The 18171-nt window shown below is 36.7% G+C and overlaps 2 protein-coding genes and 1 long non-coding RNA gene across 4 annotated transcripts; 1 reads left to right on the forward strand and 2 right to left on the reverse strand.

Annotated features, from left to right (window-relative positions):
* Window positions 1-4696: 4696 nt before the first annotated feature.
* On the reverse strand, window positions 4697-7378 carry LOC126791668 (uncharacterized). Of its 2 annotated transcripts, XR_007671841.1 has the most exons (7): window positions 7230-7378; window positions 6857-7123; window positions 6285-6464; window positions 6064-6183; window positions 5604-5737; window positions 5224-5293; window positions 4697-4871 (listed from the first exon to the last, which is right to left on the reverse strand). It is a non-coding gene; the product is annotated as an uncharacterized LOC126791668 (long non-coding RNA). The 2 variants fall into 2 exon arrangements; XR_007671840.1 differs by lacking the exon at window positions 5604-5737.
* A 553-nt stretch (window positions 7379-7931) lies between these two features.
* LOC126790150 (uncharacterized) lies at window positions 7932-12852 on the reverse strand. Its single transcript, XM_050516295.1, has 15 exons — window positions 12405-12852; window positions 11999-12175; window positions 11770-11894; window positions 11555-11690; window positions 11167-11316; window positions 11021-11080; window positions 10667-10762; window positions 10534-10593; window positions 10300-10374; window positions 10158-10211; window positions 9886-9987; window positions 9202-9777; window positions 8961-9083; window positions 8421-8528; window positions 7932-8206 (listed from the first exon to the last, which is right to left on the reverse strand). Exons 1-15 carry the CDS (start codon window positions 12807-12809, stop codon window positions 8057-8059), a joined length of 2397 nt encoding a protein of 798 aa, XP_050372252.1. The 5' UTR covers window positions 12810-12852; the 3' UTR covers window positions 7932-8056.
* A 142-nt stretch (window positions 12853-12994) lies between these two features.
* On the forward strand, window positions 12995-15800 carry LOC126791608 (D-cysteine desulfhydrase 2, mitochondrial). The gene is given in 10 exon segments (XM_050518085.1): window positions 12995-13026; window positions 13028-13073; window positions 13234-13554; window positions 13717-13762; window positions 13828-14163; window positions 14784-14904; window positions 14936-15021; window positions 15269-15325; window positions 15328-15364; window positions 15506-15800. Coding segments are annotated over 10 exon segments (1329 nt in total). The 3' UTR covers window positions 15753-15800.
* Window positions 15801-18171: the final 2371 nt, after the last annotated feature.

The following is an 18171-nucleotide window of genomic DNA, read 5'->3' on the forward strand; positions in this document are numbered from 1 at the left end:
TTCATGTGAACAGTACGGTGAACAATAACATTTAGTTAAAAAAATTATACATATTTTTTTGCATCTTAAAAAAAGAGAGTAAATCTCTGTTAAAAAATTACTTTTTTGTTTTTTTGTAAAGTGTAAAAATAATTTTTGTACAGTAAACAATAAATCGAAAAAAAAATGTACGTGAACAGTAATCGGTAACAATAAATTACACACAATAAATAAATAAATGTGAACAGTACTTTGTGAAAAAAAAAACTTTATTCTATACTTTTTGTGATAAATGTTTTAATTTTGATGTAGTATGCATATATGATACTTGTTACACTTAGATAAATTAGGAAACTAAATGTTTATTTATACTTAGTTTATTATAAGTTGTAAAGTGAACGGAATATGTAAAGTCTATTTTGTTAATATTAGCTTTAACCCTCCATTTGTACCTTGTTAAGGTTACTTGTGGTTGATAACGACTTTTATTAACACTTTGGGGTCAGTCTAACACACAAAGTTATTCCAAGATGAGTAAGGGGCATGCTATTTTCATTACCCTGGTTTAAGGTTTACAAAATTGGATCTCAGATGCCCATAGACTGACATACATCTTAGTGATGGAGGCGATTGGAAAAAAATCCTTTCAAGGATGTGGCCCCCGTGGTGTCCAACAAATGAGTCATGCCTTGTATCCAGCCTTCTGAAACAAAGGAATGAGTTTGTGTCTAGTCGACGTACTTAGGCCGCACATCCACCTCGCTTTATAACTTAGAAAATAACTTTGTATAAATAGATGTATATAGTTTCAAAAAAAATGATATTCTAACTTTTAAGGTATATCGGATAAAGCAAGACCCTTACATTTGGTTGTTTCAGTCCATTGCACAGTTAGCTCTTCTGCTCCACGTATCTTAAATGTTAGGATTGTGTTTGAATAAAATCAATTAGACTTAGTAATACTTTACACTCGTAGATTTCATAACAAGATAAATAATAATAATAATAATAATAATAATAATAATAATAATAATAATAATAATAATAAATAAACAATCAATCCGTAACAAACAAAGAAAAAAAAGTAAAAGAGAAAAAGAAAGAAAAGTTTGTATTTACTTATACTTGTATTTCATACTTTGAAAAGTTACTAATAATTTTTCTTTTTCAGGCTCATGAATGTCCAAGATTAGTGGTTGGTCCGAAGAGTTTAATGCACGCCTGAAAAGAATTCAACCTCAAGCTCAGTTTGATAACATTTCCATTGAGTCAGAGAGAGACTTTAGGTTCATTTCGCCATTTCCAGGTTCATCAAGTTGCAGTGGGCTCAATCCATTGTTCTTTGAGGATCCAGCTTTAGATTTTTTGACAATTCTGTGTCCTTTGGGCCAATTAAATTTCGATTTACCTGATCCAGTGCCCACAATTCAAAGCCGAACAGAGGAAAACCTAGTTCCAAAACCAGAAATGGCATCGATCAGATAGCAGAATGGCCAAGTAGAATGAGCAGTTGGGGGAACATCATCCTCTAACATAGCGTACCATGTTCCAGAGGATGGCAAGACGAGTGATTTTGAGTTGAAGAGTGGGCTCCTACATCATTTGCCTAAGTTCCATGGAATCTCAGGAGATGACCCCAATCAGCATCTTACATTGTTTCAGTTCAATTGTGAGACAATATGCCCTAGAGGAGCATACATTCAGATTGTGAAGATGAGAGGATTTCCTTACTCATTGGAGGATTGTGCTCATAAAATGGTTGTTTGAGGTGCCAGCTGGTAGGATTACTTCATGGACAACAATGGTAAACGAGTTTCTGTCAAAATACTTTACATCTTCAAAGGTGACTCACATAAGGAAGCAGATAACTGGTATCAAGCAAGGGTCGGATGAGTCATTTTACTATTACTATGAGGTTCAAATCTCTTGTAGCATCATGCCCAACCCATGAGATTAGATAAGGTATGTTGCTTCAGTATTTCTATGAATGATTGCTACAAATGGACAAATGAAAATAGAGTTTCTAGATTCAACAGCTAGTGGATCATTTCTAGACAAGAGCAATGTGGTAGAAAATGATCTATTGGAGAAAATAGCCATGAACAATCAGCAATTTGGAACATCTGTTAGTTCCATAAGACAAGTGCATAAGACAAATTCGAGTTCAAATTCTGCTCTAGAGGACAAGGTTGACAAGCTTTCCAAGATGATGAGTCAATTTATGAGAACAAGTGGAGCACAAGTTTGCGGCATTTGTACAGAGGGGCACCCCACTGATCAGTGTTTCCAAGTTACTTCTGGTGGAGGATATGAGGAAGTGAATTCCCTTCGTTATCAGGGAGGTCAGAGGTACAATCTGTTCTCCAATACTTACAACCCTGGTTTACGTGATCATCCAAATTTTCGGTGGTCCAAGAATGACAATGTGTTTAGGCCATAACAGAATGCTATACAATATGGGCCTCGCCCGTCTGGTTTGTTTGCAAGACCGCAAGCTCTCCATCTCAATGTTCCACTTCCCAACGTGGCTAAAACTCCTAATTATGATAAGATGTTGAAATCTTTAGCTGCTGGGAAATGGGAATTGACAAGAAAGAGGGATACCTTTTGTATGGTTGAGTTTCAAGCTCATTCACTATTTCGAAAATTTTGGGCTCAAAATCAGCCCACTCCTCTCTTGGGACACGGTTCCCATGCTTGTCAAATCCGGCCCCTTACTTCATAACTAATTTCTATGTTTCCAACGTCTCTGACATAACCTGTGTAATAGAATCAACAACATCCATAGAAAAACACAAGTTAAGGTCAGAAACCGGGTACACTCCAACAATGGAAAGTTAACTTGCACCTTCCTAAAGACCTCTAACACCTCCTCATCAAATTTATCATTTTTGTTCTTTGCAAACCTAGAAGGAAAAGGTACACACGAAATATGATTAGTTTTAACTAATTCATTTGAGTTAGCATTTGTACCTTTGTGTGCTTCATGGATTGGCACACTCTCCTTCTTGGAGGTAGCTGGATCTTTCTCCAAGTCATTCATCATAATCATCTTGTCACCCTCCTCAAGAACATGGGCCGTTGGGGCCTTCCTAGCAACAATATGCAGCTCCTTTAGCTCGGGCCCATTGCTTGTAATGATAGTTTGGGCTTGCTCATTTCTTGGATTAGGTATGACACCACTTGACAACTTCTTTTGCTCAGAAAAATGACCCATGAAGTTTACTACCTGACCCACATGCGTTTTTAGCTCCGCAATGTCCTTGCTATTCGCTTGTTGACCCACCACCAAAGTTTAAGTCACGGTATTCAATTGACTTTGCAATGGTATAATTGTCTTCTTTGATCTCTGAAATGTTATAAGATAATTTGTTGGGTTGCATCCTTGTTTTTGAGACTTAAGTTCTATTTTCTTATATCCTTAAGTCTCATGCCACCTTTCGTAAATTTTGAAATGGGTTGTTTGTTTATAAATTGTCAACTCCTTTCCATCTACACTGTTCAAGCTATTTAATTCTTTCATTTCAGGCTTGTGGGTTCGGGTTAGTAAGTGGTCAACACGTCTATCTGACGTGTTGGTTATTTGCTAATTCGGATTCACGGTGGTTACTACCATGTTGCGGGCCTTGAAACGGTCCCGAGATGTGACAACCCATCTTCTTCTCCCGACCTTTCTCTCGACCTTCACCCCTCCTTGAACTTTAATCATTGGTTTGACTCCTCCACAAGTTTGATGTTGAGGTGCAAATTAAGAAGGGCCAAAAGAAGAAGGATTGCCGAATTCAAGACATAGGCGTTTTCAGTGGTTGTAATAAGCAAAGGGGCTTGTGAATTGTGATTAGAGAGGATTTGGATATTCTGACAATTGTTTGGTTCTCAGGTTTGTAAAGACTGAAATTTTGGGCTCTTTTTCAACCATTAATTTTGCTCGCTCGTCGGTTCTGGGGATTTCAGTGGCTTTCTGGTTTAGATCTTTGAGAAATATGACCTACTGAATTAGATGTGGAGAAAACTAGAAATGAAAGGGTGGGTGCTGCAAAAAAAGGAGTGTTGGGTGCCCAATACAATTATGATAGACCAAAATAACTCTCAAATAAGGCCACATGAAATCTTATTAACGGCGTCATTGACGTCGTGCATGATTAGTGAGTTAAGAGTTCTAAATTTGAGTACTCAAGTCTATAATTTATAACTTGATGTACCTAAATGATTAGTGAGCTATATTTCATGCACTATTTGTAAAATTTTCTCTTAATTATATCATTACTAGAATAACACCCGCGCGTTGTTGCGGCTGGTATAGTGTCCAATAAATTTACTAAACTGTATATAAGAAAAGCAAAATATGTAGATCAAAGGTTCGTACGGTAAAACATCATCTTACGATCAAAAAGAAAAACATCAGGCGTTTAGTCATTTTTGATTGTTGATGAATTTTAGTTGGCTCCGTAGCTCAAAGACTCGAGAACCATTAGTGAAATAGCTTATCATTTCATAAGATCTCGCTTTTGGTGACTTTGTTCTAGAATTGGGTGCATGACAATGCAGTGAATGATTTATGGAGCTAGATTAAATGCCCTCATCCAACGGCATGCGTCTGTGTTTGACTGATGTAATGCACTGAGACAGACCTTTGGATAATCAGATTATAAGAATCTGTATATATATTTATTGAAATTCATTTTGGGAATACATATAGTTCCAAAAGCCTTGTACAAAATGATAGGTCTCTCATTGGCTATGGGTGTTTGTTCCACACTCAAAAATTCAAGACATTTCCTTGTTTCTCCAGGAAATGGGAAGAAATCATGTTATGCAAATCAAAATTTGGTGACCATAATGATAGTGGCTTGGAAGATTTGCTGGTAAGTAAGACCTTCAATGTTGCGTTCCTGAAATATGCAAAATATGAGAAAATATCGTAATTTCAATCAATATTTTATGGAAGATCCTTTGCTCAAATTCGAAGAAAGCAGGTACTTTGTGCATTTAGTGAAAATACAGGCAATGGTAAAAAAGAACATGTTTATTTCTAAAATTATATTTACTTGCTCTTTCAGTTTCAAGTGTACTGCACCATATCAAAAATGTCAATGAACCATTATATAATTAAGTCACAATCCTCTGATTACTTTGAATAAAAAATTAGTTGATTCTATAAGTAAAATCATAACAACTAAGTTCATGATGAAAGTCTCAAATAAACAACTTTCAATTGAGTAGGAGAAATTAATATTAACTAACCTACAGTGAATTGTAGCACAATAGCAAAAGCCATAATGGTCCAGAAGCCATTCCATTTAATGAACACTGGCTGCAACAGATAAATACAGAAATCACTACCGAAGCCAAACCAACTTAATACATCATGGGATACAACAGCCTCCGTAGATAGATCACAAATAGTGCCAGTAACATGTGGATATAAGAACAGATTTTGTCCAACCAAATCAGTATATGACCAAAATATATGAGTAGAAATACATAATTGAACCAAGAAAGGGAAGGATAGCAGCAGTAATAGCTCAATTTAAGTTTTTTCAATGGGGATAGCAGAGATACATGGTAACATGATCAGTTTTTGTGTGTCAATGTATGCATAATTTTCTGCCAATTTATCATACCTATTAGTGAGGCCTCATATGTTTTTTTCTCCAGCTCAAAAATGCCAAATTGCTACTATCTTGATGGCACATATCCATTCCTCTTGAGGGGTGACTCAAAGATAGAATTTGTAATTAAGTCATGGTGATACACCCTAAATGGATAGAGAAGAGGATAAAGATGAGATTCATGAGAAAGGACTTTGCCGTGAAGCCCAAATAACATGCAAGTTTGACATGTTTTCCCACAATACCAATGAATTAAAACAAATGAGAAAACAAAGCTATACTTTGAGACTGTAATATTATTATTAAGCAGTACTCACTAAAGAAACTAAATCCATTCTTGAAACCAAATGGCAGATCCTATGAAGCAAATAAATCAGATTCTATCAATCAAATGGATAGTAAGGGAATCTATAAGAGCAATCCAGTTTCACGAAAAGTATAGTAGATTACAAAATATTGAGAGCATAAGTACCTCAGGAAAGCAAGCAATAGGCCGACACTTTCAATAAAAACCTGCCCACAGAATCTGGTAACACCAATACCCGAAATTTGTAAACGTACGGCTTCATCATTGGATATGGTCTTGCATAAGCTGCAATAAATCGAAGCATCCACAAAACATGACATGAGCATTTGAAAGAAGAACAGAAAAAGGAAACCAATAAATAAATCCCAATATTCAGAATTTCATACCTATGAAAATACATTGGAAATATTGATAGCTTCTTTCAATTCTCAGCTAACCCAGATAACTTTGATATACCTAATGCAAAGCCTCTAGAAGCTACCGTTTTCTCAAGCCGCAGTTCTTGAAGAATGTTGTAGGAAAACGATGAATAGGCATATAAATATCATTAAAAAATCCCAGTGACACTGCCATTAGCAAAAAAAAAAATTAGCTATTCATATTGGTGAATCTTCAGTACACATAATTATCAATATACATTAAAGATCAGAAACTGTAATTAGAACATGATCTATCAGATGTGGATCAATGGATATGCAGAACTGAATTGCATGCTTAGTGTGAATTTCTTGGGACAAACAACTCATTTACAACCAAGTTAATATTGCAGCTCAAATTAAGGACCAAGTTATTGTTTGGTGTTTACAGGTTTGGTATAGAAAAAGAAAAACAATCAGCATTACATGACCATAGGGACAACCCAGTAACAAAGCTGATAGTACCCAAATCTCAGATCAATGACATAGGAAACTTTACGTAATTTGTACGGATATTTTTGCAAAAGAAATCCAGCAAGTACCTGTTATATTGAAAAGTACTTCATTCACAAAAAAATGAACAGTTCCTTCAATTCAAGGAAATCATGCATTTGATCAACTTAATGTAGTCTGCACAAAGAATTCTCCAACAATACACCCTTAATTGAATCATTGGAATCGCATCCCAAGTCATATCCCTGCTTTATGAGAGAAGCCTGGACCAAGAGGAGCGAGAGGTAAAAGCTCAAACAGTGATTGACTGAAGTCTCAATAACCCAGAATCGCCTTCCTTCTCTCGAGTCAAATCCCTGCATCACCGAAACCCGAAATCAGATACATATGATGAATCAAAGCGAATTTGAAGCACGTATTGATCGCAACACTACGAAAGAAAGGTTGAAGGGGTAAACTTACTGGTAGCAACATGATGGAAAGAATGGTAGATATATCCCTCTTTTGAGTGAGAAGAAAAAACGGGAAAAAAAAAACTAATAACAGTGGGTTGTATAGAGGATTAAGAAGCATGTGACAAACCCAATATCACAACAGTACCCCTACACCACTGAAACCCCAACTCAATTAATGGGTTACCTGTTTAGCAGATCGTCAAAGAAGAGACCGACATTACCATCGAAGCTTCGGGATGGAGAGTGAAGCAAAGGAAATGTCTAACGTGTGTCAATCATAACTGACTTTTATACCTAGGCGAGTGGCAAGACTGCGATTAACAGAAAACAGAGGGCATAACCGTAATTTCACTTGAGATCTTGCTGGCTACATGGCACCGACTAACTCAAAAATAGTATATAGTGAATGTCAGGACAATATCATCTACAAGAGATTTTTTTTTTATCAAAAAGTTTCTTTGTTTTGATAAAAAAAAAAAAAAAAACTTTGTGGGAGCTAGAATACTTGGACAAAAGACTAAATCTCATAGCGTTTTTTAGGCTGCTCCCGTTCAGCCCCAGAAAAGACTGTATGTTGACTAAGTTTTTTGGCACATCCTTTCTGCCACTCAGATTCTACAAGTGATTAAACTCAAGGTGCTCCAAAGACGAGACTGGAGAATGAAAGAGCTATGCTCTGTTTTTTTTTTTTCAGTTATGCTAAGGAAAATGCTAAGAATAAATAATCAGCTTTATATATTGGTCCAATAAATAAAACTATCAAGCTGCCACAGGTCTTCAGAAAGAGTAAATTCACTTAAACTGAAACAAAAACAAAAATTGGATTTGTGTGGATCACTTCCATGCTTTCTTCCCTCGAAAATTTTTGCCAGAAAGTTGCTGCTTCTTCCGCTTCTCCACTCGAGACTTGTGGACCTTTGCCCTCTTTGCAACAAGTGGCATAGCCTTCTTGTGCTCCTTCTGCTTATTGCTCAGACCTCCCGTCTGCAAATTGAATCATCAAACATGTTAGAAGAAATCAAGCCTTATAGGTTTTTCATTTGCATATCTTTATCTTCTACTTATGAAAAGCCCGGATGGATGCATCACCAAAGGGTTTAAGCGTAAGTTTCAAAGGGTAAAGTTCAAACCCATGGAGATGCTTCATGCTTGTAGAGCTCTTAACATAATAACTTTTAAAGATTTGCTGTAAATATACCTTCTTCTGTTTTACGGCAGCTCTAGCCATGTACTTCCCTCTATCCTCCCTCCCTGCTTTCACTAGTGCCAACTTCTCCTCCTTAGTCATTCTTCTTTTTACATGGACCTGCACAGCAGACATTCAATCAGGTGAATGAAAATCAACAGTGGTACAAGTAGTTTCAAACTTCCAATGCTGGCAGGAAAGGTAAAAGAATATGAAGCAAATAAACACACAGCGATACATACATACATATATATATAACAGACGAAAGAAATAGCATGTTTATAATGGACAAGTATTGAAGTGTTGGTTGTATACAAACAGCATGAATTTGAAACATTAGGAAATTTATAATTTGCTCTGGTTGTATTTTACTACTCAAAGTCTGATAGTAGTGATTGTTAATCCTTATAAACATAATCTCACTTTCCCTACTAGAAAGTTCAGCAAATTTACAGAAGTTGTTCAAATTAGCATATCTATTTCAGAATCATTATTTCTTTAAAGATTTCATCAAAGACAACATGCTGAAAGAACTGGGAGTATAAAACTTACTTCAAGCTTAGAAGCATCTACTCGCTTATCTTTTAATTCCTCAGAACTAGGAATCTTGAATGCTGTTGACTTTGCATCTTTGCCCTTTTTCAACAACCCCTGCTCCATCAATCGCTGCTTTGCCTAAAAAAGAAAACATCATAACAATTTACAATCTGACACTGACTATACATGAGTCAAGAGAACAAACATATATTTTCTCCAAATACTAATGTTGCAGCCTGCCTTATCCTTGACATACCTTTAATTGCTTGATCCTTCGGAAGTCCTCATTTGAAAGAAAGCCATCTGTCGAGTCAGAAGAAGCGGAACCCATGTTTTCTTTGCCTAGTCTCTTCAAAGTCCTAAGACTTGCTTCCGCAGCATTAAGTTGTGTATTAAAATCAGCAAATTTCCTCTTTTTGACCATGTTTTCTTTTACTCCAGATCCACTATTTGTGGCAGCATCATTGTCAAATTCTTCCTCCTCATCCCCAACCCCATTTTCAGCTTCCAACTCATCCTCATCACCACTCACATCACTGTCATTCTCATCTATCTCATCACCATCTTCAGACATCATGTCATCATCTTCACTTCCACTATCATTGTTTGTTATATGCAAGTCGTCGTCATCACTGGAAGCTACCATCTCATCAGTGTCCCTCAATGAAGGTTCATCATCATCACTGTCCTCATTGTCATCATCATCATGTTCTAGTAAATCAAGACCAGGAACATCGTTAGGTACGTCGACTTCTCCATATGCTTTCGGCCTTGCCTTTGAGCCAACATTTTGGCGGCCACGATCCTTCTTAATCAGCAGTGAGGGGTTAAGCTGCATTTATATACACGACATAGTCAGTCTTCTTATGCAGCCAAGGGTTATGGAAAGGCATGACTAGCAAGCACTAGCACATGCATACAGAAGAAAAGGATAAGAGACCTCTCTGAATAAGCCAATGAGTGAACGGGCTGCAACTGAAACTGCTTTTGTATGTGATTTCTTATATAATGCAAGATCTTGCAGCAAATCTTCTGTCATCAACTAATTGCAGACAAAGAAAATTGCAATTTAGAAAACTCTGCTGCATCATGCATATGGTAGATGATACAAACAACAAAATGTGGTAATACCCATATTAACAGCATTGAATTGGCAATCTCGGTTAAAAGACATATAATACAAGAGCTAAATTTATATAAATAGGTCGTTACCAAAGGCATACGTAAACAAATTTCCCTTATTGTATTCAGTCCAACAGCTATGGCCTGTCAAAAGAAAGATATCAGATATATAGACAGAAAACTTGAGAAGGGGAAAATAAAAGAAACAAAGCAAGCACTCATGAAGTAAGACCTCAGGCTGTGCACGATCATCCACAAATTTGTTCACTATTTGTTTGAAAAGTGGTTCAACTGCATCAGGAGGAACCTGCTCATAAGTGCACAAATTAAATTGGGTTGACTGACTAACTAGTAAGCTGAATAATAAATCATTTCCAATAGAACTGGAACTTGAATTAATGAAGGTAAAGGAAAAGAAATGAAATTCTACTAGCGTCTAACAAAGTATAAGAGTAGCTAAACATACCATATCATGGCATGCCTGAATTGCTGCAGCAAGTAATTCAGTGACACCATTTTGATGAGGCTGTGAAGCTAATAAAGTCACAAATCGATTATCAAGAGAATAAGGCATTCATCAAATAGATCAGATAACATACCGTAATGTAGTTCATAAAATAAGGATAGAAGTTCAACACAACTAAGCGATGAAGCCCAATAGTTCGAGCAACAACTTTTAACATCACCATTTTGACCTTCAGTAAACATAAGACAATAGTTAAAACAAATGAAATGCACTTTTCTTTACAATGAACTGCATCACTGGATAGAAAGAAAAGAAACCCAGAATTGTGATTCAACAAAGTGGTTTGTAATTGAATCTTTTCTTTTAGGATACTGTTGAAATAAGAGGGTGATCAAAATAATAGTGAGCAATATAGAACTTTCTCTACAAGTCAAGCACGTTTGTGTGCTTTCTTGAATACTACAAATGCAAATCAATAGCTATTTACCTCAAAGCGTTCAACTTTTGAACTATTTTGAAGACGGGAGAACAGCTTCTCAGCGAATTCCTGTGGAGAATGAAATCTTAAATATCCTTGATAATTCACATCACATAAATTATACAATCAAGATGTAAATAACAAAAAAGACAAACCTGTGGATCTCTTAAATGATTAAGTGGTGTATGATAATTTGAAGTATTTTTTTCTGATGTTACACGTTGCTGTTTTTTAAGGCTGCGGATGGCACGCTGCAGTTTTGCTTTCTTTTTCTTCTTGCTAGCAAGTGTACCTTTATGGTGTGCCTGAAAGAAGTTTTGTGGGAAAAAAAAAACAGCATAAGAAGTTACATTTGCAACAAAAAAAAAATGAAACTTATCTTGTTTACCCAGAAAGATGGGATTCTATAGATGGGATTCTATAGTATACATATTATTGAAAAGGCTGTGGAAAATGGACAAGCATCAAAATAACACTCTGGAAGTATCATTTACCATGAACAATCTAGCTAGAAATAATGCTCATTAATAGAGTAAAACTGACCTTATATATATCCTCTCTATTAATGGCTACATGGGCTTTATGAGGAGTGTCCTCATCACTACTTGATGCATCACTATCCTCCTCGTCTTCGATCTTCTCGTAATCAAGCAAAAATGAGAGACAGGCAATCATTATCCTGACACATTTAAACAAAATATTTAATCACTTAATCCCACGATTGTAATGATACAGAACACAAAAAGAGCAATGCACACCTTGACGAAGGATGAAAACATGCAGAGCAGATTGCATTGGCAGTATTTTCATCAAACCACACCTTTCTCCGGTGAAGCTCACGTAGGGTGATAAGTGCTCTCTTTGCTTTTGTTTCATCCTCTAGCTACAATACCAAACCAAAAATACATATTCACCAATCCAAACCCTGAAACTTTCAACACAACAGTAGCTTGTGAATAGCCAGAAAGAAAACACATCAACACACACCTGTAGCATCCGAAACAAAACATTCTGAAGCACCCGATTCTTAGCCTCATTCTTATGCTTCATGTTCATCCGCTTGATGCTATGAATGACATGATTATATGCCAGGACTTTCAAAGCCTTATCGCCGTAACTCTGTATCTCCATAAACAACCCCAGATTGTCTCCTATATCCACCATCTAGCCACAACCACCAAAAAAAAACCACACACTTTACCATCAAAACCAAAAACACTCACAACTTGCTCAAAAATCAAAAACCCAGTTCACAATAAAGTTCAAGCCTTTCTACACATAATTAAACACCCTTTAATTCCTACTCCTCACATTTACCATAACATTACTCCTTGAAATCAAAATAATAAAGAACACCCCCTTCATTTCTTCAATTCGATTATAAAGGTGATACCTTTCGATTCATAAGGAGAATTAGAGCTTGGGCAACATGCAATCTGAGGCCAGAGGGGAGAGTCCGAGCAGAGGAGTGAAGAAACTCGGAGAGCTGAGATGGGTACTGGGCCAATTGGGCCGGGTAAAACGGGGTGACGTGGGCGAGAAACATGGCCCGGTCGGCGAGGTCCTTGGCGACGGTGGGGTCGCTGCCGCCGCTTCCGGTGACGGACTTGAATCCGAGATCGGCTTGCTGCTTGAAGAGCTCAAGAGACGACTTGAACTGGTTGTAGACGAGGAGAAGCTCGGCTTCGTAGCCTTCCGGGTCGCACTTCATCTTGGATTGCAGCGTCGGCAGGCTCATCTTCTCGGAGCTCCGACCCGAGGCCGAGAGTGGCTCCGGCGACAGGTAGTGGGAACTCATTGGGGTTAGTTTTAGCGCGCCTCCGACAATCTGTTAAAACCCTACGAGGTTTAGAACAGTCCTTGTTTTATAGGTTTTCTAATTAACAAAAGGGACCCACTTTCATGGGCCAAAGCCCCAAGTGAGTTACCATTCAGTTCAGTTTATGAGTTTATCTACTTTCAGTTGTCAGTAAGATCAGCCAAATGAGTATGAAAGTTGAAAGCTTTCCCTGTAAGATCAGCCATCAAATAGAGCTTTCATTCCGGCCATGTTTCGAAACAGGTTCTCTCTCCGCCTCTGTCTCTGTCTCTGTCTCACACAGTTCATTACAGACACTGATAGGCATAGTGTTTGGTTCAATCAGCATTACATATTAGTTTGATGGGTTTAGATTCAATCTATGCACTAGTATTTGAGATAATTATTTCTTCATTATTGTCAGTGTGTTTCCAATGTGAAAGTGGGTAGAGAAGAGTTTGTGTCCAGATTGCTTGATAGAAGATGGACGTTGCCTATCCCTGATACCAAAATTCACCAAATAATGTTTTCAACCAGCAAAGTACAGCCACAACCAGGCAGACCGTTGTCTGATATTTCGTTTTGGAATAATACTAACCCATGTTTTAGCGATGCTATGGTGGAAAGGGACGATTCTTTCTTTATTGTGAGAGATGATTTGTTGCATCCATTGATAAATGGAAATAAAGCAAGAAAATTGGATGCATTGATTCCCCTTGTGGAAGATCATTCTGTGACTGATGTGGTGAGATTGTGAACCTTCTATGGTCATCATCATTTTATGAGCTTAGGAAGTTGAACAACAAATTGTTAGAGGTTATATAGTCCAATAATTAGTACTAGTTCCTTTTGAAAGTTAAGTCTTACGAGCAATTAGCATTCAGATCTTGACTTTGCTGTGGTTTAGGTGACATGTGGAGGTTGTCAAAGTGCCCATACAGCAGCTGTTGGTAGGTAATTTCATGCTTCAAATACTGTAGGATGTTCAACCTTGCTGCAAAGTAGCGACTTAACTGACTTGTGTGTTCTTCAGCCGAACTTAAATCGCGTTTACTTCTACGAGGGGAGCATCCTGCAGTACTGACTGGCTATAACTTGATGTCAACAATATATGGCAATGTCACATGTGTTCCAAGATCACTTTATGCTAATAGGGAAAAGATGTTAAAAAGCCATGCTGATTACTTGGCTAGCAGTAGTGGTAACATCCTTTGGTTTGATGATATTCTGGAGGCTTCTTTGAATCAAAATGATGGCGTTCTAAACATTATGCAAAAGGATACTCATAGAAGTGACCATTCTCAGAAAATTGTAATTGTCAATGAAGGTGCAGGAGATGTTGTAGCATTACTAGGTAATTTGAATCAATTCAGAACAAAGATTTTTTTTTTTTGCTTCCAGCCTTCCAGGTATACTTATTGGCATCCTGTCAGTTAGTTTGATCATGTATCAGATCAATCCCTAAATTGCACCTTAGTTCTCATATCTTGAATTGTCCATATCTTCTGAAGCATTGCTGTTGCGCCAACCTTATTTGTATGGTTCTGTTCAGAATGTTGTTTTCCACTATTATGTGTGAGCTTGAAAATGCCTCTGGATAGTTATTTTCCTTGTTCTTGGCTCCTTGCTAGGGAATTGCATGGGTATACTTTGGGATTCTTATGTATCTTACTGCATTTTTGGTCTAAGACTAAGTCTGCAGTTTATATGTATCTTGCTGAGTTTCAAAAGCAAAAAAGAGTACATGTGCACATACTTTGAGGTTCTCATGTATCTTACTGCATTTTTGGTCTAAGACTACACCTACAGTTTATATGTATCCTTCTGAGTTTCAAAAGCAAAGAAGAGTACATGTGCACTATTAGTCTATTATTCCTCTGTTTTGCATTTTTGTGCCGAGTATTAAGTTGATGCTTGCATCATGATGTTGTGCTAGTTGTTATGTTTAAGACTGATATATGTTTATCTCCCTAGGTTTGATTTGCCTAGTGCAGTACTTATCACAGAATCACTTACTTGGAAAAGAGAAGGTCTTGAAGCTTGTTGTAGATTCTGGAACTGGGACAACGGCTGTTGGTTTAGCTCTTGGAGCCATATATTTGGGGTGTGTTACAGTATTACGTGACTAATTTGAAATACCCCTGGGAGGTAACTGCAGTGGTGTTGGCTGATACGTATGATGGGTACAGGCATCAGGAGAAGCGCTTGATCAAGCAAGACCCCCACGCCGAAGTCAGTCTTCTATACCCTTTTTAGATAAGCACGAATTCCTAGGGACAGAGAACTTCAATCTATCTTTTCCGCGCCTCAACCAAGAACATTCTCGGATGGAAACATATGGATTTAGGATGAACCACGGAAAGGACATTTTAAAATGAGCAGCTTTATCTCCGGCATGCCGAAAGGCTCATCAATCACATGATCAATAAATCTATACCTGCCCAACCCTTTCTGTTCACCCAATTTCCAGAAGCATTTCCATACTCATATTGATCACCACTTCGATGATATAGATAAAGAATTGTGCACTGGGTAGAACGTTGCCACCCCAGAAAGTAAGTAGCTTTCCAAAATCTTCACAACTGTGATCTTGTTTATAATCCAGAATGCCATACAGCATGTTATATCTATATAACTCTTGAATATAGTCTTCTTCCTCTGATTAAAACTCAAATCCTGTCCCCAAAAATCCTCAGATTTGGCAATGTACTGGAAGGGGAATTAGAAGCATGCCAACATATTGCACAACAAACTGGTATTTTAGTCGACCCAATTTACACACTTTCTGCTTGGGAGATGGCCGTGGCCCTTCATAAAAAGGAAGCAGAAGTTGAAAGAGGTGCAAAAGTGGTGATGCTTCACACTGGAGGCACTCTAGGCATGTTTGGATTAGCACAGAGGTACAAATCTTACTTCTCCAAGCTTAAAGCTGGACCATCCTAATAAAGAGATAACTAGCAAGCTAAGTCCAGTGAGCTCAACAACACAGTAAGGAAACTAGGCATTGTATTCTCCATGGAAGTAATTCTGCTCTTAAAAGCTCGTAATACGCAAGAGGTTTACTGGCAATGTAATTTTACGGCTCCCTCTATCTTGATGAAACTAGGTTATCATTTCTGAAAGTTTTACAATCTTTTCCTTCACTATCTAAACTTGTAAAGTCTAATCCATGATCATCCTGATTTGTTTGCCTATGAGATTGGAGACCATATTTGGTTTTTGCTTGGAATTTTATGAAGTGAACTCTCCTTGCCTAAAAGCACAAAAACTGCTGTCGTATGGGCCTTTGTAACATATCAGAAGTCAGACTACATGCAAACCTAGTCCATGACCCAACAAATTGAATTGGGTTTCTGAAATTATTGATAAATTCCACCATCTTTAAAAAAGGTAAAAATGTCGATTTACACATTAAATTTGGTTGAAATTGTCAATTTGCACCCCGAACTTGTATTTGAGTCAATTTACCTCCTAAACTTGGTAAAAATTGCCGATTTACACTCTGAACTTGTATTTGAGTCAGTTTACCTTTTAAACTTGGTAAAAATTTCTGATTTGCACCTCATCCAGTTAAATTTAACTGTTTATATCCAATTTTGCGTCACATGTCATGCACATGAGGGGTAATGTTGTCATTTTCTATATATATATTTCTTAAAAACAAATAAAAATATTCTTTTAAAATGAGGATTATTTGTTAATCAAATTATTTATTTACATCTTTTTTCTACATACTTAACCCTACTTTGAATTATATATTCAACATATCCACCCATTCAAATATAGTGTGTTGGGTATAAATATATTTTTATATGTACACATTGTTGTAGGAGGAACAAAATGAGAATAATAACGACGTAATAGAACAGAACGTAACCGTTTATTGATTGATAATGAGGCCAATATATAGGCATTACATAACCACAATCCCGTAGAATTCAGAGTCCTAATCTATTACAGAGATGTGAATCTATCTCTAACATGAAACCTAATAAGACTAAGACACACACAATGGTAGAATAGTAATTCTCTCGGAACAAACATTTATTTTTAATTTTCAATGTATGTAATTATTTATATTTTTCTAATATCTTTTAACATACAATATCACATAAAATAATAAATATATAAATTAATAACATGTTTCGAAAAAACAAACATTGTAACAAGTGTTCCTCTTAAGTATTTTTATTAATTTATTTCATTATTAAATATGAATAAATATATAATGGCAATACTGTCCCTTAAATGCATGACATGCGACTTAAAATTAGATTAAAAACATTAAATTTAACGGATATGGTGCAAATCAGTAATTTTTACCAAGTTTAGGTGGTAAATTGACTCAAATGCAAGTTCGGGGTGTAAATCGGCAATTTTTATCAAGGTTATGAGGTAAATTGACTCAAATACAAGTTCAGAATGCAAATTGACATTTTCAGTCAAATTTAGAGTGCAAATCGGCATTTTTGCCTTAAAAAAAAAACTCTTGCTGTCTTGCACATTTGCTTCTCTCTCGCTCTTCCTCTGTTTGATTGTGAGACTGTAAATCTGGGAAGTAGAAAGCTAAACTTTCCACCTTGGTCTGCTTCCCGCTATCAATTTTAATAAGCCGAACATTCTTGTTCACAGCGATAATGTCACAATAACTCAACAAATAAACATATAATTGAATCCCCTAACCTAAAAGCTACCTAGAATCTCTTATCCAAATAAGAAAATGCCTAAGAGGAAACCTTGTCCCAAAGCATGTATGTTTATGTAGGTATGTGTGTGCCTATTGTGGCACTTGCAAAACGATTTGCCACAGTAATGCAGCACACGACAGGGCACACCCACTCCAAGTTTATATTAACACTAACCATGCATGATTAGAATAATCACTAATCCTAGTGGTTGGGCCATCAGAGAGTTTGTGGTGGCAAACCATTTAGCCACAAAAAACAAGTGCAGGCAACATTCCCGGTACTAAGGGGAAGCAGCATTTGATGGTCTCCTGGATCCATTGTCTCATCTTATGGAGCTAAATGGCAGCTCAGCCTGGCCTTCCCCAATCAAATTAAGCATATGAATCACGCCATGCTTTCTGTTGACTAGTAAATAAAGATATCATTTTTTAAGACAAATTTATCATTCACACTATTATGATGTCTTTTATAAATTTGTTGAGAAAAATGACACTTGTCATTTACTTACGGTGTTGAGTATGAGGTGGACATGATAATGATGGCTGACAAATTTATTTTCATTCTCTAATTGTCAATTGATATTACATTAGATGTAGAAATGATCTGTTAATATGTGAGGAGTTATCTAATATATGGTATATAACTAGTTAAACAGCAAGATTCTATACTATTAT

Source organism: Argentina anserina, chromosome 4, assembly GCF_933775445.1.
Source record: "Argentina anserina chromosome 4, drPotAnse1.1, whole genome shotgun sequence".
Taxonomy (NCBI): Eukaryota; Viridiplantae; Streptophyta; class Magnoliopsida; order Rosales; family Rosaceae; genus Argentina; species Argentina anserina.